At 40.4% G+C, this 25875-nt stretch overlaps 1 protein-coding gene across 1 annotated transcript; it reads right to left on the reverse strand.

The window, feature by feature from the left end:
* mfsd14a1 (major facilitator superfamily domain containing 14A 1) lies at window positions 1-25635 on the reverse strand. Its single transcript, XM_068037571.1, has 12 exons — window positions 25479-25635; window positions 18226-18321; window positions 14881-14943; window positions 12874-13001; window positions 11714-11828; window positions 9384-9602; window positions 8734-8847; window positions 7782-7853; window positions 4484-4596; window positions 3900-3997; window positions 2754-2917; window positions 1-1714 (listed from the first exon to the last, which is right to left on the reverse strand). Exons 1-12 carry the CDS (start codon window positions 25557-25559, stop codon window positions 1508-1510), a joined length of 1470 nt encoding a protein of 489 aa, XP_067893672.1. The 5' UTR covers window positions 25560-25635; the 3' UTR covers window positions 1-1507.
* Between the last annotated feature and the right edge of the window lie 240 nt (window positions 25636-25875).

Genomic DNA, 25875 nt, shown 5'->3' on the forward strand with positions numbered 1-25875 from the left:
TTAACTTAAAATATTTAGCTTTATTAAACTAAATAACTGACATTGTTTGAGCTTATTTATCTTATGGTCATCAGATCCAAGTAAAACAAGGCATGTTGCAAAATAACAAGACACCACAATGAAAAATACATTTCCAGGAGTTACTTTATAAATGTAATGACATTATTTTACACAAAGCAATACAATGTTTTTTTACATTTCAAATAACCACACACAGGTAATTTAAGAAAGTTGATGTCTGCCATTCAATGTTGCAAATTTGGTACTGTGATTAACTTCTAGTTACCACAAAATGGATCATATTGCTAAAAAGGCCACTATATTAAGAGGACATTCTAACATACAAAATAATGTCATTTTCAAGGCTGTAGGTTTAAAGTTACATGTTTTGATCAATACAACTTGGTTTGAAGTTAAATAAATACCACACATTACAACAGCTATAAAAAGTATAGAAAACAAAACTTCAAAAGGCATAGAAAGGGAGCATTAAAAATGTTTTGATTTATATGGCAAAATTCATCACAATAAACAGTGCTCCTGGTAAACATTCAAACTACTAGCATTTAAGACAAACTGCCTTTTAGATTAGCTTGCTGAAGCAAGTTGAAATGGAGTACACATTTCACTGTCTACGACAGTAAGGCATTCCAGCACCAATCCCAGTCTGAAATATTCTCGTTAACATGATACTCAAGGCTGAATGAAATAGCTGAACTCTCAAAGCTAGCTTAAAAATTTGTTTGAGACATTTCTGGGTAAATACTGGAAAGAAAAGGAATACCACATGCAATGTTTTGATTTTATATGCAATTGCCATGCTGTCTTAGATACTTTTTCTTGCAGATAAACTGGCAACCAGCTTTCAATTTGCTTTCAAGTACTTCTACAACATTAAGGCTTAAGTAACTAACCACCCTGGCGTCCACAATAATGCTCAAAATGGACATTGCACAAATTCTCTTTATCTGTCCCACTGGGACATAGGATGTGTCTAGAGCCATATACAGCAAAACACCTCCAACACAGGATGTGGACTGACCACAGGTTTAGACCTACATCAGTCACTAATATTCATTACACCTTTAAATAAAGCAGAGCTACACTAACACACTGTGTTTAATGATTTTGTTTTTTAACATGGCACAAAATACACTTCCAACCATGTCGCGGGGTCTTGGAGTAGCATCTCATCAGAAATCCTCACCAATAAAAAAAAGCTTCCCAGAAATTGTTTTAGCAAATACGTCAGTCAATTTTCTTCTTGAAAGTTTGTTCAATTCTAATATTATAGACCTCCTGATATAACTGCATTTCTGCAACAAGTTTGTCACTGTGCAGGGATCAACACAATCCTGAGTTGCAATGCCCAGAATACTGGATTGTTTCATAGGTCAACACCACAATCTGAGATTTTTTTTTAAAAAAGGACTGTACCCAGTACGGTTTCAGTTTTCAGCGTTCATCAGAAGTCACTCTGGGTACTGAAACAAACTAAATCCTGTTGTCATACACTCGTGTCCTGAAGTAGAGGTTCTTTGGCTTCAGCAGGGACCTGTGGACTGTGTGGATGGCCATGGCTACCAGTGTGTTTCTTCCAGTTGCTAGATCTTAGAGACATATTTCTATATTCTGGGATGAACAAGGCAACAAGCAAAGCCAGCAATACTGAGCATGCTCCAAATAAGAATGGTGGTCCAGGAATTATTGAACTCTGTTTAAAGAAAAATATTTTTAAAAATGAAAAAATGTTTACCACCACAATACAAACATCACTACACAATAAACCTACTAAGACTTAATTACTGTAAAAGTAATCCTTTAAAACAAAGTAGCTTTAGTCTCCACATAGTTCAGCTATTTATGCCAGAAAGCAGCTGAGCCGCAGTGACCTGGAACGTCCCAGCATTTAATAATTTTCTGTAGAATTAACTGATATTAGATGGGACAGTGTGCAGGTGCACTACAATTCTCCTCAGATTTAGGTTAGGAAGGTGGAGGGGGGGGGGGGGGGGGGGAAGAAATTAGCAAGGGATCAACCTCTCATCAGAATCTTGTAACACCCAGAGTGCATTTTGTGGACAGCAACTGAGGGCAAGATTGGGCTTTGCTATGATTCTGCCCACTCTTTACCCTCCCCTGTGGTCAGATAGCCTGTTGATGCACATTGCAGGTGTTAGTATGACTGGGACTTCTGGAACTGCAACCAAAGAGTCAACACCTTCAGGAACGGAGAAATTGGCAGGAAAAAGCAAATTAAACACCTCACTTTCCTAATCTTCATTTCCCTCTCTCCATTCCCATATACCCAGTTTACTTTTTCCTCTGTATAATCCAATGATTTTCAAAATTTGTCAGTGTGAAGGACCCCCTGTTAATACTGTCACACTCCCAAAGATCTTCTGCCCCAACCTCTGACAGTGTCAGCTAGCCAAAAGAAACTTTAAGCACACAGCAACAGAAGTAACACATATTCCAGACAAATACAGGAATATATTAAATAAAGGTATTTGAAGTGTTTATGTACATGCACAGCATGTGGACATGAAGAAAGATTTAAAAAATACATCTATGGGACACTCAGCGGTATAAATAAGCAAGAGGCAGGAATCTGTACTCTATCATCCCATTCAACATTGTTTAATGGGTCTGAATGTAAGCACGAACTACAGATGATCAGTTTTAGCATTACAGAATTAGCACTGTAACATTAGTTGCCTAGTAAATACCTGGTGCAAAGACCCACAGCTTACCTGCTGAGAATGGCTGTCTGTCTTTCTACTGTCAGGTGACATGGCATCATTCTCTGGTACTTCATTTAGTTCCACGTGAAAAATATAGAATATAAATCCATATAGTGCTGGCCCCAGGCCATTACATAGCCCTCGAATTCCTGTGACCATTCCTTGAACAACACCTATAAACAATCGTAACTGAGTTTATGTTCAAACTTGGTACTTCAAAAGGAACATTATCTCTCCATTATAAATGAAAAGGGACTGTTTTCCTCAACCGCCATATCACATATTAACTCAAGCCACATTTTATTGCCATTACTAAACTATTCCCTGTAGATTGTAATCTGGGCCGAGATCAATTAAGTCATTAAAGTGCAGGTTCCTTTTCTTTTAAGAAAAAGGATATTTTGCATTTGTAACAAAATGTGAAATTTTGACGCATGATGCAAAAGGGAGATAGACAGAAGACAGGATACATTTCAGAGCATATCCCTTATTAATGAAAAATTAATCAAGTTATGACAGGTAGAAAAATAATCCTCAATTTTTTTTCACATGGTTTTCAAAACCAGTTTTCCACTAGACTTTGTGCTACTCTGACTGCAGCTTTCAGAACACATATTACGTCAAAAGGCACAGAATTCACTTCCTTTAAAGCAGATAATGTGGGAGTATGGGCACCCATTGTCAATGGCATGTTATTGATATAAAATCAATAGCTAAAAATACATAGAAGTTAAAAACCTATTATAGACCACACTACAGTTAAAATTCTAGTATTTATATGTACCTTTTGAAAGAACCCTAACTGTCCATTGGAAACAGAAATACATATTTTTGTCATAGTGGTACATACAAACACTGGGGAGTTTGGCGGGAAGATTGAGCGTGTGCCCTTCTAACTGAAAGGTAAATACCCCCGGCAAAGTCAAATTTAAATTTCTGCACACACTTTAGAAGGTGACATTCTGTATTTCAACATTACACATTACAAAGAGCCTGATGAATGAAAAGGACAACAGGGGTTATTCCATATTTTCTATAAGTACCCTGGACCAATAAAAAGGCCATATAAAATGTAAATAGGAACTATTGAACATAAAATAATTTTTTTTTACTCTATTTCCGCAGCACCAATTCCTACAGAAGCAAAAGCTTTACCTTGTTGATCTGGATCAGCATTCCTTGACACCAATGCACTCACTGCTGGGAAAGTAATGCTGGACATGGCTGCCACTGCTCCTGCAGCCCACATCATCCTATAGTCAATGCACATTAATGTTACTTAGTTAGGCTCCATTATACTGAAGGAAAGAGGATAAAAGGATATGTGAACAGGTAGGGCATAAGGGATTAGGACCATTTCCATATTTAAAAAAATACTGTGTCTCATCTCGTTGTCATTTTAAACATCTAATATCTATTGACGTCAACTAAAAAGTGATACATTAACCTGACACAATAGTACAGAACACACCAGAAAGATAGTAGAATTTGTATTCTCATATTATAAATGACAACATATTCTATACATACAAAAACCAACAACACTGCTTGAAGTTGAGTAACTTTAAGATGGGCTTTAGACGGAAAAAAAAATTTTCACAATGCAATGAATTTCCATTTTAATATTCTGTGATGAGAAAAATAGAAATACAGGATTATTCTAAACACAGTATGCAGGTCCATTTAAAGGTTTATAATAATTATTACATTTCTGAAAAGAAAAGATTCAAATTACATACCAAGGCTCAGAGCCAAAGCCATACCAAGCCAACTGTAAGGTCTGGAATCCCAACCCAAGTAGAATAGTGTTTTTGTTCCCAATGGACCTCATCAGCAAACTCAGGACCGCTGTCTGAAAAAGAAATGCAGTTAACTTTTAAGCATGTTTTTAGGTTAACAGTCTCAACATATTACATTTCGAGTGTTCCTCATGCATAGGAAAACACTGGAGAATGCTATTCTGGAGTGGAAAGGAGAAAATGAATAAGATGGAGGAGGGAGCAATAAAGCCTGGCTCGGGTATAAAATTAAAACCTGACCCAGGCCCAACCCAACAACAGCCAACCCGAACCAGAGTTCTTGAATTTTTTTTAAATGCCCAACCCAACTCCGACACATAGTTGGGTTTGGTCAGGTAGCCAGGCTTTACTGCAGAGTGTGGAGTCCGGACTGCACGTTTCTCGCCTTGACGTCCTGAGTGTTCATTTGAAGATTACTTCCCAGAGCAAGGCAGCACTGTCCACGTCCAGCCCGACCCGACCCAACCCGAGCCCGAATGCTGGATCCGGAACAGAGACCCAACCCAACCCCGACACATGTCGTCAGATCAGGTCGGGTAGCCACGCTTTAGGGAGCAATGGCATTGTTGAAGAGAGAAGTGTTTTTCGACGGTTCTGAAAGCAGGGAGGTAGCAAGACAAATATATTAAAGTGAGTGTTCCAGACAGCAAGGATGCAGTAGATAGAGAAACCATAGAAAAGTTCCAGCACAGAAGGAGGCCATTCAGCCCATCATGTCTGCGCCAGCTGAAAAAGCTAGCTGCCCAATCTAATCCCACCTTCCAGCACCTGGTCTGTTGCCTTCTTCACCACTCTATCTACCTGTCCTGCCACCTTCAGGGACCTGAAATGGCCACTGACGGTAGAAGAGGGACAAGGAAACGAGGAGTATCCTAATATCAGAGGAACAGAACATGCAGCTGCAGCAATGGTAGGATGGGGTGAGGTTAGGTGCTTTGAAAATAATTACAAGGATCCTGAGGTCAATTTGCCATGGTTTGGAAGCCAGTAGTTTGAGGATACAGTATAGTGGTTATGTGACAGGATCCAGGATTAATGATCCAGAGACACAAGTTGAAATCCACCACACGGCTGGGGAGTTTAAATTCAATAGAATAAATAAATCTGGAATAAAAAGATAGTATCAGTAATGGTGACCACAAAACTACTGGATTGTTGTAAAAACCTATCTGGTTCACTAATGTCCTTCAGAGAAGGAATCCTGCTGTCCTTACCCAGTCTGGCCTGTATGTGACTCCAGACCCACAGCAAAGTAGTTGACTCTTAACTGCCCTCTGAAATGGCCTAACAAGCCACTTAGTTGTATTTAAGAAGGCAGTTCGCCATTACCTTCTCAAGGGTAATTAGGGATTGACAAAAAAATGCTGGCCTTGCCAGCAATGTCCACATCCTGTGAATGAATAAAAAATGTTGAGGTTGGAAAGCACAATGATGACCCATCTGCATAAATTTATGGGCAAGAAGTGGAACTCAGTGTGGTACTTAGAAATATTAAATGCTGAAGATGGTTCAATGATGTAAACACATCAAGCCACAAGTGGAAGAAAATAAAACTAGTACCCAAAGTTCCCAACAGATTGAGTTCAAATCCCAGACAAAGCATCCAAAGAGGATCCTGCATGTAGGGATAAGAAAGGGAATGAGGAAAATATGACCTCTATTATTATCCATCTCCTAGTGGCTACTTCATTAGCAGCAGAGACTGCAGGGGGTGGTGGAGGAAGGTAGCAGGTTCTCTGCCTGCCTAGGAAGCTGCTGAATTCGCAACCAGATGCTAACATGGGGAAAATATCCAATGATAGTAAAATTACAAAAGCAAAGTTCAGTCTTGCTCATTCATTATAGTTTTATGTGAGTTTTAGAAAGTCCAGCATATTGTCAATTTAAAGTAAACTTCTGCTAGCTGGATTCTTAGAAAGATTATTTTTTAGTCTTTGTGAGAAGGAATGACATTACATAAATATTATCTGGAGATAGCTGTTAGCTACAAGGAAGGTTGTTAGTAGCACTGCTGATCAGAATCTAATCAAATCAAGTTGGGTTGGATAGTTGCTTAGGACTGTGACATTTTGAACATTTGCAAAACTGACAGATGCCAGTCAAACACGCTGGAATTACTCATAGAACCATGCAAGTGTCAAAAGAAAATGAAACCAACTAGTTTAGATTAGATTAGAGATACAGCACTGAAACAGGCCCTTCGGCCCACTGAGTCTGTGCCGAACATCAACCACCCATTTATACTAACCCTACACTAATCCCATATTCCTACCAAACATCCCCACCTGTCCCTATATTTCCCTACCACCGACCTATACTAGTGACAATTTATAATGGCCAATTTACCTATCAACCTGCAAGTCTTTTGGCTTGTGGGAGGAAACCGGAGCACCCGGAGAAAACCCACGCAGACACAGGGAGAACTTGCAAACTCCACACAGGCAGTACCCGGAATCGAACCCGGGTCCCTGGAGCTGTGAGGCTGCGGTGCTAACCACTGCGCCGGATTACTGTCCGTACATTGAATTGCGAAACTAATAATAAAATTTCCTGTCAAATTGAGAGAACTCCTTTAATCTTGTGTGTTGTATTGTGCTCTGGACACAGAAATTGTATGAGGTACTAGTTTGCTATGTTGTCAGTTCAGTTTTCATTGGTGTTCAAAGTGATAGCTGGAATCCAGGTGCCCACAGCAGGTCTATTTCTTACCAACACATAAGCACGACACATATGCAAGTCTGTGTCCTCCAGAAGCCTTACAGAGTACCACATATCGTAAGAAATATTCTCTGAAAATGGATATTTAATGTATTGTGCTCCAATTGATATTTTGCTTTCTAAATATTTGTATTGATAGTCTCCTGCTCTGTTGTTTTGCTCCTCTGTAAATACAATTCTTGTAAATAAATTTGATTACTGGTTTTAGTCAGAATGAACTGGAAAGTCTGATGGGAAGCCAGTGCAACGTCCAGCACAAAATGTTTTGTGAAATGATATTAAGTATACGACATGCTACTCCCACTTATAGCATGCATGAAAGTGCATATTTCAGAACAGAGGAGCCATGCATGTGCTTATGTGAACTTCCCTTCACTGTAAACATGGAGGGAAATTGTATCAGTACCTTATAAGAGTAAGTCTGATAAAGCATGATTACTTAACTGTAAAGAAAGTAGTTTGGGGACGGCGGGGCGGTTCTTAAAGTAAGTACCATATGAGGCTGTAACTGGATACTTACTTGTGCAATAATGGACAGGATTCCAAGAACAGCTATAAAGGCTGTCACACTTTCTGCTGAAAATCTCATGACCTATCAGAACAACAACAAAAAATTAAATGTGCTGTAGTTTTCAATCTGATTAATCTAAATGTTACATTAACTATCATTTGATAAAACTATAAACTATGAAAGGTCATCGATCTGAAACGTTAACTGTTTTTCTCTCCACAGATGCTACCTGACCTGCTGACTATTTTCAGCATTTTCTGTTTTTGTTTCAGATTTCCAGCATCTCCAGTATTTTGCTTTTGAATAAAATGGTATAGCTGGTAATCTTTTAATGAAATAAAACTATTCATTTACTATAGAATTTTGTGTAACGTTTACCAAAAATAAATCCTAGTAATAAACTGAACATAACGGCGTGATACAATACCATTTGAAGATTACATTCTAGTTAATGTAAAGCACAAATATATTGCATGCAGTAAATGGCATTTAAAAGAATCAGCTTTGTTTTTAAAAACTACAGCTGCAAAGAAGCAAGCCGATTATTCAACGGCATCACGTCTATTTTGTGTGTAAATTTGGTCTTCCCTTTTGTATCTGTAAGCTCCCATTAAGCGGAAGCCCACTGAAGCACATAGCCCATGTTGAAAACAAGCACAAAGTTTTTAAACACAGAACGTAAATTTATTTAGAACACAATGATGGCTGCTTGAGTAATGTAAAGTGGTAGCTCATGACTTATTAAATTTCGAGTATATATTTAAAAAATCTGACACTACACATTCAGCAGAAAATTGGTGAAATATTCAATTATTTCTATTAAAGGAGCTTCAACTGGTTAGCTGCCTGCTCGGAGTACAAAATAGCTTTAATGAAGTTACTACCAAACTTATTGGAATGTGATTTACGAAAGTTTTCACAAATTTTAGAAAACAATGGGTTTCCCAAATGCTATTCATACCTGTCTGAGATAAAGAAAAAAACTGGAATACTGGCCCGCCTCTGGCAGGTAGGAGAGGAAAACTGTAATGCAGATGAGCAGAACTGTGGAATCTTGGCCAACTTTCTTGAGGGACTGCAGGTTAAAAAAAAAATTACTTGTGTGAGCAACAGCAGTACATTCACATCTTGTCTTTGAAAACTAAATAGCTTTGATAACACAACTACAGCAGAGCAAAATACAACCACCTTTTTAAATGTATAATATAATGCCAAGTGAAACAAACGAAAACATGACTTCAGTATTACAGAAAGAGGCCTTTTTCAGCAACTATCAACGTTATACTTTTGTTTTACAGTTTCAGGTATTGGTAAAGCCCAGGGAGACTCTATTGACTAAGCAGAACTGTCCTTCTCAACAGCTCAATTAACAGACCCGAAAATGGCCAAATTAGCATCAGTTAATTTTCAGCAGGCATTTGACACTTCAGTCAGAAAAAATAATAAATATACAAATGGTTCAACATGTATAAGCTGAAGTAGTTCCAGTTAAAGCTGTATGTGAACACAATCAAGAAACCTATTAAAGGTTCAATATTAAGTTGTATTTGAATTTCCATAGATACTAATTCAAACACCTTCAAATTCTAATACAGTCCATGTCACACTTACTGCAAATGGGTCAGCTTGCTCCCAGGAGATGGGAGCCCCCCAAGAGGCAGGTCGCATCTTTTCAGGGAGAGATTCTGGTACAGCCACCAATATAAAGCAGATATCCAGAAGAGCAATTGCTGTGGCGAGAATAACCACAAGACTGTCCCCATAAATTCGACCAAGATATGCACCAATGGCTGGGCTGGTAACCAAGCTTGCAGCAAATGTGGCCGAAACCTAGTAATCATGAAGATAAAAATAATTACTACAGTCTAAAGATTAATATATTGTAAGAGAAAGACACCATACACAGAATGGCAAACCTTGGACTTTTAAAAATTTATTCTCGTCTTAGGATAAAACTATAACTGGAAGATTGCTTCCCTTCGTTTGTAATCACTTCTTCAGATGAAATAAAATAGATACAAAAGCAAAATAATGCAGATGATGGAAACCTTAAAAGCAGAAAATGCAAGAAACACTCAGCTGGTCAGGCAGCATCAGTACGGAGAGAAAATAATTCAGACTGCTGTCCTTCCATCAGAACTGGAAAAAGTTAGAGATTTAACAGGTTTTAAGCAAGGACAGAGGCAGGGAACAGGTGGTGGGCGGAAGAACAAAAGGGAAGGTCTGTGATTGGAAGGTAGGAGAGATTAAATGACAAAAGGGATGATGGAGTAAGGCAAAGGGAGATGGTAACAGGTCAAGTAAAGGAACAAAAGATGGATTCAAAGGAGGTGTCAAGGGAAAAGCATGATCGTCACTAATCGCTGCCATCCAAAAACAAAATGGGGACAGCGTTATGATCTGGAATTTGCTGAACTCAATGTTGAGTCCGGAAGGCTGTAAAATGCCCAATCGAAAGATGAGGTTCTATTCCTTGAGCTTACATTGAGCTTCATTGGAACAGAGTAGCAGGGTAAAGACAGAGAGGTCAGAGTGGGTGCGGAACACAGAATTGCCCCTTTTTTTATTGGACGGCAGCTGTTGGTGATGATTCTGCTTTACCCATTTACACCTCTATATTCATCTTTTGTTTCTTTACATGCCCCATTAGCATCTCATCTTGCCTTGCACCATCATCCCTTTTGTTATTTAATCACTCCTGCCTTCCACCCTATTGTAGACCTTCCCTTTTGTTCTTCTACCTCCCACCTTCCCTGCCTCTTACTTGTTTAAAACCTGTCACATCTCTATTTCCAGTTCTGACAAGACATCATCAACCTGAAACATTAACTCTTTTCATCTCTCCACAGATGCTGTCTGACTTGCTGAGTATTTTCAACATTTTCTGTTTTTTGTTTAAATGCAGGGATGCTGCTTTTTGGAAATAGGATATTGTTCCAAAATAAAACTCACATCTAAAAGCATCTCTTCCCTTTGTGATGAAAACAAATATGGGATCAGATGCTTAGCACAGGACTAACAGGATGCCAAGCTGGTGCCCCTATTGGGGGATGGAGATGGTGGCAAGGTTACAAAGTTTGTGGCAAGGGCTGAAGAGGGAAGCTTCAGTCTTCCCAATATTTAGCTGCAAGAAATTACAGTTCATCCAAGACTGGATGTTAAACTAGCAGTGGTTGAGAGGTGGCCAAGAGTTGGAGCTGGGTGTCATCAGTTTACGTGTAAAAACTGACCCTTTGCCTATGGATGATGTCACAAAGCAGCAACATGTAGATGAGAAAAAGGAAGGGGCCAAGGAAGGAACAATGGGTGAGGGTGCAGGAGTGGGAAGAGAAGCTCTTGCTAGAGGTACTCTGGCTATGACCAGATAAGGATGAGTGGAACCAAGCAAGGGAATGCCAATGAGCTGGACAATGGAGATGGTGTTGCAGGAGGACAGAGTGGTGGACTATCAATGGTTGTATACAGGTTGAGGGTCACAGTGGCTGGCGGGGTGGGTGGGGAGATAATGCATGATAATGCAGTCATAGAGGATGTCATGTGTGACTTTGGTTTAGGATTGGAGAGATTCAAACAGGGACTTGTAGGAATGATGGGCATGGATTTGGAAGGGAACAATACACTTTAGGATTTTGGAAAAGGGAAAAAAAAGTGGTAATTAGGTGTAATATAACTAATTTATTGAAGCAATATATCACATAACTGATCCTGGAAGGGAGACAGCGTCATAGGTACAGTATATGTAATACTGTGAGCAACCTAAGCGGAAATGTTTTGTCACATCGGTGAAAGTCATCACAGGGCTTCCATGTACATCACATTAATATTCTAAATAGAATTTCCAGTTTTTCTACTGAATAGTATTTTCAAATTACTTTTCCAGCTGTCAAAATGTCCTGAATGAAATTAGTTAAGGACAGTACAAAAAGCATGGTTTCACTTACCAGACCATAGGCCATACTTCTTTCATGCTCCTGGGTTATGTCAGCCACATAAGCAAATACCACAGAGAAAGTCACAGCAAACACCCCTGACACAGAGATAACCGCAAAATACCACCTAAAAGGACAAATATACAAACAGAAACAATTGTGTATAGGAAAAATGCATAATTTGCATTTTTGGAAGAGTTTTGAAGTCACGAGGAATTTAAAAGACAGGAAGAGGAAGTCAGAAGAAATTTAATTCATGCAGAGGATTATTAGATTATAGAATGCTTTACCACAAGTGCCTATTGAGGCAGAGATTAAAGCAATGTTTAAAGGGAAACTGAATAAATATTTGAAAAGAAACAATACAGGGAAATGGAGGGAGAATAGGATTAGAGTAGACAGATTCAGTTGAAGGGCTAGCACTGACCTAAATGGGCTGAAAGGCCTCCATTTGTACTCTAACTTCTACAATTCTATGAAATTGTGCCACGGACCCATTCACCCATCAAACATGTCTTCCAACAAACTAAAAAGGAGTCTAGTTTTATCTGGCAGAGTAAATAACTATAGTTAATTGTTCATTACTACTGTATAGGAGCTTTGGAAAAAGTATAAATTCCTGTGCTAGTTCCTTCTCCACGTAATTAATGAAAAACTCCCATTACAACCAATTTCCTGCAAGCATTTAGAACATCTTCCAGAGCATCCCAAGCACTCAAAGTTATAAATGTATGATCTCTTCCCAAATCTCACAAAGCTATTACGAATGGCAGGTCTTTGAAAAGTGAAAGTCTTGGGCATCAGTAAGTATTCGTACTTTTTTCAGGTTAAATGCTTGCTCCTTCATCCTAACCACCATGCAAAGTAGGAAAAATACACAGGAAAAAAAATTGAAGTGCATTTTTATTTGTAAATATTTTGATCGAGATAATCTGTTAGGGGAAGAAAAAGCACAAAAGTGGTATTTACAATAAGATAAGTGGGTATGCCTGATGTTACTTCATATACAAACCAAATTAAAATTAACCCTCCTCCAATTCAGAATCTCCAAAGTATTTCCTTGACTTGAAAAGGAGATGGATTTGAACTAGACAGCTATTCAGCTATCTTCCAACTAGGTAGCTAGTCAGCTATTACTTTTTCACTGCACATAAACAAATATATATACTTACCATGGACTAATCTTCATTAAAGGAATAGGAGCACAGGTGAAAAAGACAGTTAGCAGCAGAAAAGATTTTCGCCCCCACACATCCGAAAGTGCACCGATTAACGGTGCACTCAGGAATGACAATAATCCCTGTAGACAAAAAAAAGGTAGAAAGTTCTTGTTCAACTTTATTCAAGTAGGTACAATATGCAAATTAAATTGTACCCAACAATAAGAACAAATTTGCATTTACTATTGTTGACTTGGTATAGCCAAAGGACTGAAATGTCACATATACTTATAGTATGATTTCATTCTTGGAATGTACTTCAACCTCCACATGCAAGGAAATACCTCTGCTTGAGAGGTTGTGGGAGGCGTTGGGGGAGAGGGCGGTGGTGAATGTAAGGAACCAAACAAGGAAATAAATGTCCCTGCTAGAGCTCGACAGCATCAGGTGCTATATAGGCCAGATGGTCTCTTTCCCTAAAAACGCCCCAACTCCAAGTTGAATGGACTGCAACTAAAAAAAAGACTAACTTTATTTATCATGTAGATCGCGGCGGCTCATCAGGAGGTGATGGGACCTTTACTATTGCAGGTAAATTAATTGATTAATTGATCCTGACTTCAGGGCCCCAATAAAATTCAGCCCATCGTCTTTGATAAAGTACCTCAAAATAGGTTATTCCACAAGATAAAATATTGTGTTATCAGTAGGAATTTGATAGACTAGATTATGAATTGGCTCCAATCCCACGGCCAAAGAGCTCTAGTTAACAGATGTGGTTCAGCCTCGAGGTACATTACTAGTGGTGTCCTCCAGGATCGATCCCAGGTCCTCTGTTGTTTACTGTCTTTATTAATGACCTGGACAGTGATGTTGGGAGTATGGTCAGTAAGTCTGCAGATGACAACACAATCTGTTCAAGGGACAATAAAAGAGTGAAATCAAATGCAAAAGGATTTAGATGTGCTGGGGGAATGGGCCAAACAATGGGAAGTGAATTTAACTTAGATAACTGTAGTGTCATATTTGTTGATATATGTATTCTTTGATGGCCCTATCATTTGCAGGGAACAACACTGAAAGAAGTTGAGACAGACCACTGAATGTTCATGGCCAATGTAGAGAAGCCGTAGCTGAAGCTGACAGGATATTGGGTTGTATTAATAGAACCATTCAGTGTAAATCAAAGGACACAATTTTGTCTCTATACAGATCATTGGTCAGACCACATCTAGAGTACTGGACTCAGCTTTGGTCCCCCACATGCATTACAACTGATAACGGCCTTGGAGTGACCAGAATGATTCTTAGCTTAAAGAACCTCAGCTACTTAGACAGGCCTTAAAGACCTTGGTCTATTTACTTCAGAGCAGTGTAGACCGAAAAAACAATTAAAAGAGTTGGATATTGTCCTGGTTGATATTTTATTCCAGTTTAACAGATTGGGGAGAATCAGGCGATAAGAGATTAAACTATGTAAATGACTGGATTTTAGCCATTTCTATTTTTCCCAGAGATAGTGAGCCCTAAAATACATTGCTGTTGGTGTAATGGATGTTGACTCTCTGCATGTCTTCAAGAGGAGCTCAATTCTTGACTGATTTAGAGATTGCATCTTATAGTAGGTGAGTATTTTCATAGAAAGCACATTGCCCATGTGGTCACCTGGACCAATTTCAATTGCCTGAGGGGGTCGGAAATGTTCAAGAGTACTTTGTCCCTTATTAGCCCTGGGCTATTCTCTGTGTTTTTGCCTCTCCTAGGAGCTTACATGGCTGCAGGGGAGGGGTAAGGAAGCGTCCAATAATAATGCAACAGCCATCGTAGTGTGGGGCAGGTTTGATACACCAACTGGCTTCTTCCTGCTTGTCAGTTTTGCATGTTGATATGTGGGTGCCAGCTCCATATGAAACAGGAGGATGGAAGAAAAATGAAGAAAGGGTACATCTGTGGTTTTAAAAACATTTAATGGAACATTTTAACCACTGACTGAAAAATCTGCAGGAATTCCAGACTTACCTTTACTCCCTGAATTAAACCATTCATCAAAAATGTATGCTTGGGAAACGTCTCGTGCAAGACCTAGGGAATATATGAAAGATAAGATAACTAGGTGATTAGATTAAAGCAAAATACTGCGGATGCTGGAAATCTGAAATAAAAACAAGAAATGCTGGAACCACTCAGCAGGTCTGGCAGCATCTGTGGAAAGAGAAGCAGAGTTAACGTTTCGGGTCAGTGATGAAGGGTCACTGACCCGAAACGTTAACTCTGCTTCTCTTTCCACAGATGCTGCCAGACTAGGTGATTAGATGTCTTATTAGAAAAACTAAAAAACAACCTTATCAAGCAACCTGGTCTACCCAAGAGCATGACTCAAAATTAAACAAATTTATGTTCTGTTGCAATAGTAACTTGAAATAAAATAAGTCCCCTCTACAATAACTGAAATCTAAAATTTGCAACAGATTTACTTTAACCCCACAGGTTATAAATCTTCAAACTACATTAGGAGAACCTTGCTTCCTTCTTTTTCCTTATTGGCTTTGTGCATGAATATATACCAAAGACCCAGGTGCAATCCCTTGCATCTGTTCAGTTAATAAGCCCAGCCATGACAGTGGTTTAGGTGCATTACAACCGTCCTCAGTGCACAAGTCAATGTAAATTTAAAAAAGAGATCTTTAAGCTAAGCTTCACACAGCAACAAATTGACAACTTATTCTGTCAAACAGCCTACAAGAGACAAATTTGATGCCACTAATTTAAAATCATAACTAACTAATGTGCAACTGTTGCAGGCCAACCTAGTCCAAAGTGTAGTTCTGCTGTGAGATTCAGCAAATCAATTTAACAGCAGGGAAACACTGTTTGCAGATATTTCAAAATATTTATCCAGAACTGGGTGACACAGTGTTTATATATTGGCCTTTCAGCTCTGGGACCTTGGTTTAAATACAGCTCAGATGGACGGAATGAAAGTTTCTAATATCTGCAACATTCATACACAAGTTGAAATAGGATAATCTCAGTGGACCCCTAATTTGGCATTCATTGTGAGTCATTGAGAGTGACTGCGCTTGACATCAAGGCAGCATTTGACCGAGTATGGCATCAAGGAGCCCTAGCAAAACTGAGGTCAATGGGAATCAGGGGAAAACCCTCCGCTGGCTGGAGTCATACCAAGCACAAAGGAAGATGGCTGTGGTTATTGGAGGTCAATCATCTGAGCTCCAGGACATCACTGCAGGAGTTCCTCAGGGTAGTGTCCTAGGCCCAACCATCTTCAGCTGCTTCATCAATGACCTTCCTTCAATCATAAGGTCAGAAGTGGGGACGTTCGCTGATGATTGCACAATGTTCAGCACCATTCGTGACTCCTCAGATACTGAAGCAGTCCTTGTAGAAATGCAGCAAGAACTGGACAATATCCAGTCTTGGGCTGATAAGTGGCAAGTAACATTCACGCCACACAAGTGCCAGGCAATGACCATCTCCAACAAGAGAGAATCTAACCATCTCCCCATGACATTCAACGGCATTACCATCGCTGAATTCCCCACTATCAACATCCTAGGGGCTACCATTGACCAGAAACTGAACTGGAGTAGCCATATAAATACCGTGGCTACAAGAGCAGGTCAGAGGCTAGGAATCCTGAGGCGAGGAACTCACCTCCTGACTCCCCAAAGCCTGTCCACCACCTACAAGGCACAGGTCAGGAGTGTGATGGAATACTCTCCATTTGCCTGGATGGGTGCAGCTCCAACAACACTCAAGAAGCTCGACACCATCCAGGACAAAGCAGCCCGCTTGATTGGCACCCCATCTGCAAACATTCACTCCCTCCACCACCGACGCACAGTAGCAGCAGTGTGTACCATCTACAAGATGCACTGCAGCAATGCACCGAGGCTCCTTAGACAGCACCTTCCAAACCCGCGACCTCTACCAACTAGAAGGACAAGGGCATCACATACATGGGAACACCACCGCCTGCAAGTTCCCCTCCAAGTCATACACCATCCTGACTTGGAACTATATCGGCGTTCCTTCACTTTCGCTGGGTCAAAATCCTGCAACTCCCTTCCTAACAGCACTGTGGGTGTACCTACCCAACATGGACTGCAGCGGTTCAAGAAGGCAGCTCACCACCACCTTCTCAAGGGAAATTAGGGATGGGCAATAAATGCTGGCCTGGCCAGTGACGCCCACATCCCATGAAAGAATTTTTTTTTAAATTGCTAATGTTACTTCAACCAATCCAAGGATGGCTGGTGGGGAAAATGTAACAAATGCCACACTAGTACACTTCTGGGTATGTGGCACAGTAGAGATAGCTTTACTCTGCACTTGGCAGTTCTTTACCTGACCTTAGTGTGTTTGACACTGACGAAGAATGTTTGAAATGGAAAGTGTTCCATTATCCAGCACAGATATCCTTCACCTTGAGCACTATTTAAAAGAAAAATTACCTCTCCACGCACCTCAAGGATGGCAGACTGATTACAGGGCAATGTTCCATCAAACATCAACAGTAAAGCGTGAATGACATGTCACTGGATATCAAGGTTAGATTTCTGCAGTGTACTCTCTACACGCAAATTTGTTTTATTATATATTTTTCAATAGATTTGCTTCATACAGTCAGAGTTATTTATGGCATAGAAGGCAGCCATTTGGCCCATCAGCTTCCTTTGAGATTAGGAGTTAGTTTTGTGATGTCGTACTTTGGATGATTCTGAATGAAAATTTACAGAAGATTAATTACCCCCATATAATATTTTGCAATTATTTTTACTTCATTGCGTTCAAGGTCAGCTTTTTGTTCAATGATAAATCTATAAGTAAAGAAGTCCCCTGTATGTTCTGGGGGCATAAAAAAAAAAGGGAGGTACATACATCATACAGACGTTAGTCAAGGGCCTCAAAAGACCAATCGCTGACTGTCCCGCATGGATATGAATATTGGCCATCTGTTTTTACATGAGGACTGGTTTCATCTTGTGACAGAGCAGATGTATTTAATTAATAATATTGAACAATGCACACTAGAACATTGGTGTGGAGGCAGACCAACTATATAGTCAAATGAGATCGGTGGGGACCTTCATTCCATCCTGTTGACAAAGTGCACCCCCTTTCACCACCCCCCCCCCCCCCCCAATCAATATACAGATTGATCAGACACTTTTAATGATGGAACTTTCATGGACATATTTGTGAAATAGTTTTTAAAAATAAATTACAATAGTGCTAACTGGACCCTAACAAGGCTGATCAACTGACAAAAAGTGTAGCAATCCATTATATCTACTTTCACTCTAATTGAACAAGACAGCATAATGGGACATCATAACTCACCACCAGTGTCGGTGCAGTCAGCAAACCCCAAGCAAAGAACTCCAGGAATATTACTATCACAGCATGGTATACACTTGGTGCACCTATTCCTTGAGGCTGTAAAAAAAACATGTAGCATTTAAAAATAAGAGCTTTAATTAAATCACTGGAATCTCCTTGCAGTTTTGGAACCAACTGCCCAACTCAATAATCACACAAGCAATCATTTGTGTAATGTCAGGTTGCAGTCTGGAAATATTTATGTCACCCATTTTCACTGGGTCCTCTGCAAAGTTTCCAAAAGGTTTCCAATCAGTGATGAGCCCTCAAACAGTGGGACAACCATTTCCATTCTTAAACATTATTTTGATAAACAGGATTGCATCAGAGTTGATGAAATGCTCCAGTACTTTGCCAATAATGTTATAAGCATGATTATTGCATTTGGAGATCCCCCTTTACCGTGCAGAGTGACACCTTCTGACTCTGATTTGATATGGACCTTGAACACCCACCACTGATTAAGAAAAATAGGATGGCCTGATCACAGTGGTCACTGCTGAACAAGCTGCATGTGCATAGTGGAGGTTTCATTTGTTACTACATCCTCAGGGCTTGCCCTGTGGCTTCTGCCTACTTAGAGATAGTTGGTCCCTTCTTAAATCCCTTTTGAATTTGATCCCTGCTGCTACTTGCCAAATTTCTCAGTGAGGATTCCTCTGGGATCATTGGAAACTTTCAGAGACTTTTGCTACCTCTGTGCACGCACTCTGTAGAGGATGGCTGAGAGACCTGTGTACACTCTCACAGGTTTCAGGGAACACTGATCCAGATCAACGAGCCTGTCTTCTCTAAGTATAGCTGCTGTGGAAATGGACTAACAAAAAAAGATTACTGCTGAGAATTTAATTTTATATTCAGTATATTCCCCTTTTTAATGATCCACGATACTTCTAGAAAATAGTGATTAATTCCCTTAGTCTTTTTCATTCATCGGGCTATTTGCAATAGGTTTTGAAAATTCAGAATGTCACGAGAATGGGGTTGGATGTATAGTTAATCAAATTTAAATGAAGTAACTTTATACCTTCTAAAGGGTGTGCAGAAATTTTAATTTGACTTTGCCATGGATATTTACCTTCCAATTAGTGCACGTTCCCTCATTCTCTTACCCCCATACTCCCACCTCCACTTTCAAATGTTTGTAAATGCCACCATGACAGAAATGTGATTCCTATTACCAATGGATGGTTTAGAGTTCTTTTCATGCAAATATCAGATTTTAATGAGTGTGGTCTATAATAAGTTTTTAACTGTCATTTTTAACTAGCTATTGCTTTTACATTAATAATATGCCATTGACAACAGATGCCCGATACTCCCACATCATCTTTAAAGGAAGTGAATTCTGTGCCTTCAACAGCATTCAGGACCTGACCCATCAGGGTTCTGAAAGCTGCAGTCAGAAGCAGCACAAAACATGGGGTCAGAAGCAGCACAAAACATGGGCCTCAGTTTTAATCATTGCCCAAGTATAGAGTCATAGAGTTATACAACACAGAAACAGGCCCTTTGACCCATCGTGTCTGTGCCAGCCATCAAGCACCTATCTATTCCAATCCCATCTTCCAGCACTTGGCCCGTAGCCTTGTATGCTATGGCGTTTCAAGTGCTCATCTAAATATTTCTTAAACGTTGTGAGGGTTCCTGCCTCTACCACCCCTTCAGGCAGTGTGTTCCAGATTCTAATCACCCAATGGATGAAAATAAATTTCCTCAAACCCCCTCTAAACCTCCTGCCCCTTACCTTAAATCTATGCCCCCTGGTTATTGACCCCTCTGCTAAGGGAAAAAGTTTCTTCCTATCTATCCCCCTCATAATTTTGTATACCTCAATCAGGTCCCCCCTCAGTCTTCACTGCTCTAAGGAAAACAACCCTAGTCTATCCAGTCTCTCTTCATAGCTGAAATGCTCCATCCCAGGCAATATCCTGGTGAATCTCCTCTGCACCCTCTCCAGTGCAATCACATCCTTCTTATAGTGTGGTGACCAGAACTGTACAGTACTCCTGTGGCCTAACTAGCCTTTTATACAGCTCCATCATAGCCTCCCTGCTCTTATATTCTATGCCTCGGCTAATAAAGGCAAGTATCCCATATACCTTCCTAACCACCTTATCTACCTGTGCTGCTGCCTTCAGTGATCTATGGACAAGTGCACCAAGGTCCCTCTGACCCTCTGTACTTCCTAGGGTCCTACCATCCATTTATATATTCCCTTGCCATGTTAGTCCTCCCAAAATTCATTAACTCACACTTCTCAGGATTAAATTCCATTTGCCACTGCTCCGTCCATCTTACCGGGCCATCCATTTCGTCCTGTAATCTAAGGCTTTCCTCCTCACTATTTACGACACCACCAATTTTCGTGTCATCTGCGAACTTATTGATCATACCTCCCATATTCAAGTCTAAATCATTAATGTACACTACAAACAAGGGTCCCAGCACCGATCCCTGCGGCACACCACTGGTCATAGGCTTCCACTCGCAAAAACAACCCTCGACCATCATCCTCTGCCTCCTGCCACTAAACCAATTTTGGATCCAATTTGCCAAATTGCCCTGGATCCCATGGGCTCTTACCTTAACCAATCTGCCACGCGGGACCTTAGCAAAAGCCTTACTGAAGTCCATGCAGACTATATCAACTACTTTACCCTCATCTACACATCTAGCCACCTCCTAGAAAAATTCAATCAAGTTTGTTCGACATGATCTCGCACTGACAAAGTCATGCTGACTATCCTGGATTAATCCCTGCCTCTCCAAGTGGAGATTAATCCTGTCCCTCAGAATTTTTTCCAATAGTTTCCCTACCACTGATGTTGGACTCACTGGCCTGTAATTACCTGATTTATCCCTGCTATCCTTCTTGAATAATGGTACCACATTCGCTGTCCTCCAGTCCTCTGGCACCTCTCCTGTAGCCAGAGAGGATTTGAAAATTTGTGCCGCTATCTCCTCCCTTGCCTCACATAGCAGCCTGGGATACATCTCATCTGGGCCTGAGGATTTATCTACTTTTAAGCCCACTAAAACAGCTAATACTTCCTCGCTTTCAATGCTAATTTGTTTAAGTATATCACAATCCCCCCTCCCTGATCTCAACACCTACATCATCCTTCTCCATAGTGAACACAGATGAAAAGTAATCATTTAAAACCTCACCGATGTCCTCTGGCTCCACACACAGATTGCCACTTTGGTCCCTCATGGGCTCTATTTTTCCCCTGGTTATCCTCTTGCCCTTAATATACTTATAAAACGCCTCGGGATTTTCCTTTATCTTGCCCGCCAGTGTTTTTTCATGTCCCCTCTTCGCTCTCCTAATTACTTTTAAGTACCCCCCTACACTTTATATACTCCTCTAGGGCCTCCGCTGTTTTCAGCGCTCTGAATCTGCCAAAAACCTCCTTTTTTTTCCCGTATCCAATCCTCTATATCCTTTGACATCCAGGGTTCCTGGAACTTGTTGGTCACCTTTACGGGAACATACTGGCCCTGAACAATGAAAGGTCACAGACCTGAAACGTTAAAACTCTGCTTCTCTCCACAGATGCTGCCTGACCTGAATATTTCCAGCACTTTCTGTTTTTATTCTAAAGCACTTTACAGCCAATTAAGTACTTCTGATGTGTCCTCAATGTTGTCAATTTCTGCACAATAAAGTCTCACAAACAGCAATGTGTTAAATAAACAGATAACCTGTTTTATTGATGTTTAAGGGATACATATTGACCAGGACACTGGGAGAACTTCACTGCTCTTCTTTGAATAGCAGGATTTTTTTACATGCTTGAGGGACAAATGGAGCCTCGGTTAGCATCCCATCAGAAAGACGGGCCTCTGACAGCTTGACTCTCTCTCTCAGCACTGCACTGATGTTTCATCTTAGATTATGTGCTCAAGTTTCTAGAGTGAGCCTTGAACTTACACCCTCTAAGAGACTGGAGTACTACCAATGAGTCAGGGCTCAGTTATAATCTGTGCAATTTCCACATTACAAATTAACTCAAATCTCTGGCAGCTGAGACTCAAACCAACTAATCAGAGATGCTAGTCCCTCCAAAATTTTAGCCAGTCCAATTCTGAAATGTGAGGCATTAGTTGCCAACACAGCAGAGGGGAGCTTGCATTTGAGATACTCAGAGCAGACTTAAAGAAAAACCAAGTTGGATGACATCACTAATGTGCCTAATTAGGAGGACCTTCCACTCAATTATAGGAAGAGCAAAGTGGAGAATTGGCTAAAGGGTGTTAGGAGTCCACAAATTATTCTAATATATCCAGAAAAGATTTTATATTACCTAATCAAGTTACAATTATCATGCAATAGATCTTGTTCGACTGCTGGTTCCATTTTACTTCAAATGCAAAATCAGTCTGTGCCACACACTACCTTAGGAAACAGCACAATGTACAATGCAGGTGAATGGGAACACTGAGCTCCACATGCAAATTGGCAGCCCTGACGAAGTAGTTAGCATCGGCAGTTTACAATTTTTTTTCACACTACAGATTGCTTATGGCTGAATATTAGCAGCACCAGCATCACCATAGATAGCTAAATGAGACCACACAGTTCCTTTAAAACATTTCTTCACAAGCAAGAAGTTCAAAATAGGCAAATAAAGTCAAAATAGATTTAAAAATATACAAATCAGCAAACAAAAGATGAGGTCCTTTGATGCACTCCTTTCAATTTATTTTTCTTCAACGTGGAGGTGGCACTATGACAACTAAAACAGAACACCAAGCAATAGCGTTATCATGTTTTATTTCTCACTACTACTCTATCAAGTTCATAACATACTAAATTCAACCAAGTTCCACTCATTCAAGGCTTCCTGGGATCCTACAGTTTTAAACTATCAGCCTGATGCAAGCACTTGGTTTTCAAAAATATTCAAAACATTCACACGCGATGTTTACAATGGCCTGATGTGATTTCCTCACCACATATGCAGGCAACTACAACTCCTTTCTCCCAAAGGCAATCTAAAAACCAGTATCCAGATGTTTGAACTTTTATTAGGAAAAAAAACAAAAGTTTGCTTTTGAACAGAAGCCCTGGGATATGCTAGCAACTTTACCTCTACCCATGCAACCATCTGCTATTAAAAGGGAATTGTAGGACAAGACAATAAAGCCTGAATAGGACAAAGCTGCAGAAAACTATTTGAATGCACTTACATGGCTACATGTAGTGACGACCAGATGGTCTATTTAACTGAGGATGCAAAGTAACCATCACACTCTTTTCCCCTACCACTTCAAATGCTGCCATTATGCTTTCTGTTTAGGCAACAGGTTGTGGCCTATTACACGAAACTTTACAACTGCATTCCTTCCCTCCAAAAAAAAAATCACAAATTAAAATAGCTAATCCTATTCAGACCAGAGGCAAGTCTATGTATTTAAAGCACAGCCCTTTGCAATCATTCTTGCCCCCATACTAACATTTACCTCCAACATAAGCTTCCCTAATGCCTCCACTACAAATTACCCATCTACACAAATGAAATTGAAATGACGAGAAATCAAAAATCATCAGCAACTTTCAAGCCAGTATACACTTGGGATACTTCTGCACCCAAAAGCTGCAAGAACAGTTAATGCAAACAATTCCTGTGTAATCTATAACCTTTCTGACTTGTGTATGTAACAGATATTGTGCAGGAAGGCAGGAAGGAGAACTTGTATTTATATGGCATCTTTCATGTCCTTAGAATGCTACAAAGTGCTTCATAGCCAGAAGTTACTTCTGAATTGTAGTCATGCCATGTATAGTGTAGTCATGTCATGGAATCTCTTACATCCACTTGAAGATAGACTGGATCACAGTTTAATGTCTCATTACAAAGAAGGCAGTGCAAATGATGCCACACTATCCTCAACACCACAATGGCATTAGCCTAGATTAAGTAGGGCTTTAACCATTATTTTCTATCTCAGAAGCGAGTGTGCTACCAAACAGCAAAAGTGAAACTTAAAATATTACAGGAAGGATTTTTAGAACATATTAACTATCTTATGGTCACTAATTTACTGCTAGATCTTTTGTGACATTGCTCATGGTGAGTCCTTGATCCAAAATGTGTCTTTCATTCCATTCCCCTGACCTTTGTGCATCTCTTCTTTCTGTTTCTCTCACCCGAGTTCTGTTTCTTTCTCCTCAATCTCTCTCCAATTATGTCTCTATCACATCATCTTTCTGTCACTGGATCTGTTCCCTCCATCTTTAGTTTTCCCCATCAGTGTCCACCTGCCTGATGTGTCTACCACCCAGATCTCGCTTTTGGCCCCTACTCAATCGCAGCCATAATCCTGGAAAATGGTCAGGAATCTGGGAATTTGACAAGGAGGATTCTCCTGTCATGCTCACAGAAAATCGGATTTTTTTATACGAACAACAGCACAAGGTTCTGTTGTTAAACTGCAGTAGTGTCTGAACTTGTTTGTCTGTACAAAGCCACAAAGTCTCACTTTTGTAAATAAAGACGTGGGAGGGGTGGGGGGGGGGGGGGGGTGGTGTAGGATTGAACATTTTTTGCGAGGGAAATTTGTAGACTGGAATATGCTTTTTAATTTCTAGCTTTAGTTCAGAAGGAATCGCAGTAAAATTGTTTTTTTTTCTCTTTTGTTTATATTTCTGATATTCGGAGCCTGTTGTGATACGGATGCTCTCTTTTTGATACGTTAAAAGGTTAATATATTACTAGAAACACCAACCAAAACAAGTTTTGCTTTAAGTATTCCCTAAATTTTCTGCTTAATGTCAGCAACTTGATTCTTATAAAATCTGTAGCTGCAGATAGGAGGAACACCTACTTCACTGGATTCTATCCTCCACAACCGGATACAAGAGCTGAAGAATAACCCGGCGAAATGGTGTCTGTAGTGCCAGGGTATGGGGCCGGCAGGAGTTGCTGTAATGATCAGTGACCAGTTCGTTGCAGTTAAAGGATTGGCACTTTAGTTAGTGGGGTAATTAATAATTGACAGGCTAGATTTAAAGCGTTGCCCACTACCTGCTGAAGCTCGGACCCCTTTCTCCCGGCGCAGGAAAGTAGGGAGCCCTGCGCATAATGGGACTGCAACGAGGCCCAGATCTCGGCTCAGCCGCCTCGACCAGCTCTATCCGACTTTGCCCGCAAACTGGCCGGCCGGAGCCCACTGAAAGGCAGGCCCTGGAGCCGCTCTTCACTCACCGTGCCTCCGTCTTTAATGATGATCTTCTTGGCCAGCATAATACTGCGGTGAAGCCGCTTCTTCTTCTTGCTGGGCATCATGCCGCCATCCTGGGGCCGCGCGCCGCCGCCATGGTGACAACATCACCCCGCAACCGCGCTCACGTCATATCGCACGATCTCCCCATTGGCCCCACGCGGACACGTGACCAGATTCGCCCCGCCTCCTCCGCCGGTGCCGGGCCCGTGACGGCATGGGGGATTACTCAGGTTCATTCAGCTGCGTGCAGCAGGTGCGATGGTGGCTGGGTTTGATGCCTTTTCTTAAAGTGGAGCGGCACAACTAATAAAACAAAGAAAACTCACAAAATTAAATACTAAACCACTTGGGACCTTTTACGTTAAAGGTATATAAATA

The sequence above is a fragment of the Heterodontus francisci genome, chromosome 8 (genome assembly GCF_036365525.1).
Source record: "Heterodontus francisci isolate sHetFra1 chromosome 8, sHetFra1.hap1, whole genome shotgun sequence".
Classification (NCBI taxonomy): domain Eukaryota; kingdom Metazoa; phylum Chordata; class Chondrichthyes; order Heterodontiformes; family Heterodontidae; genus Heterodontus; species Heterodontus francisci.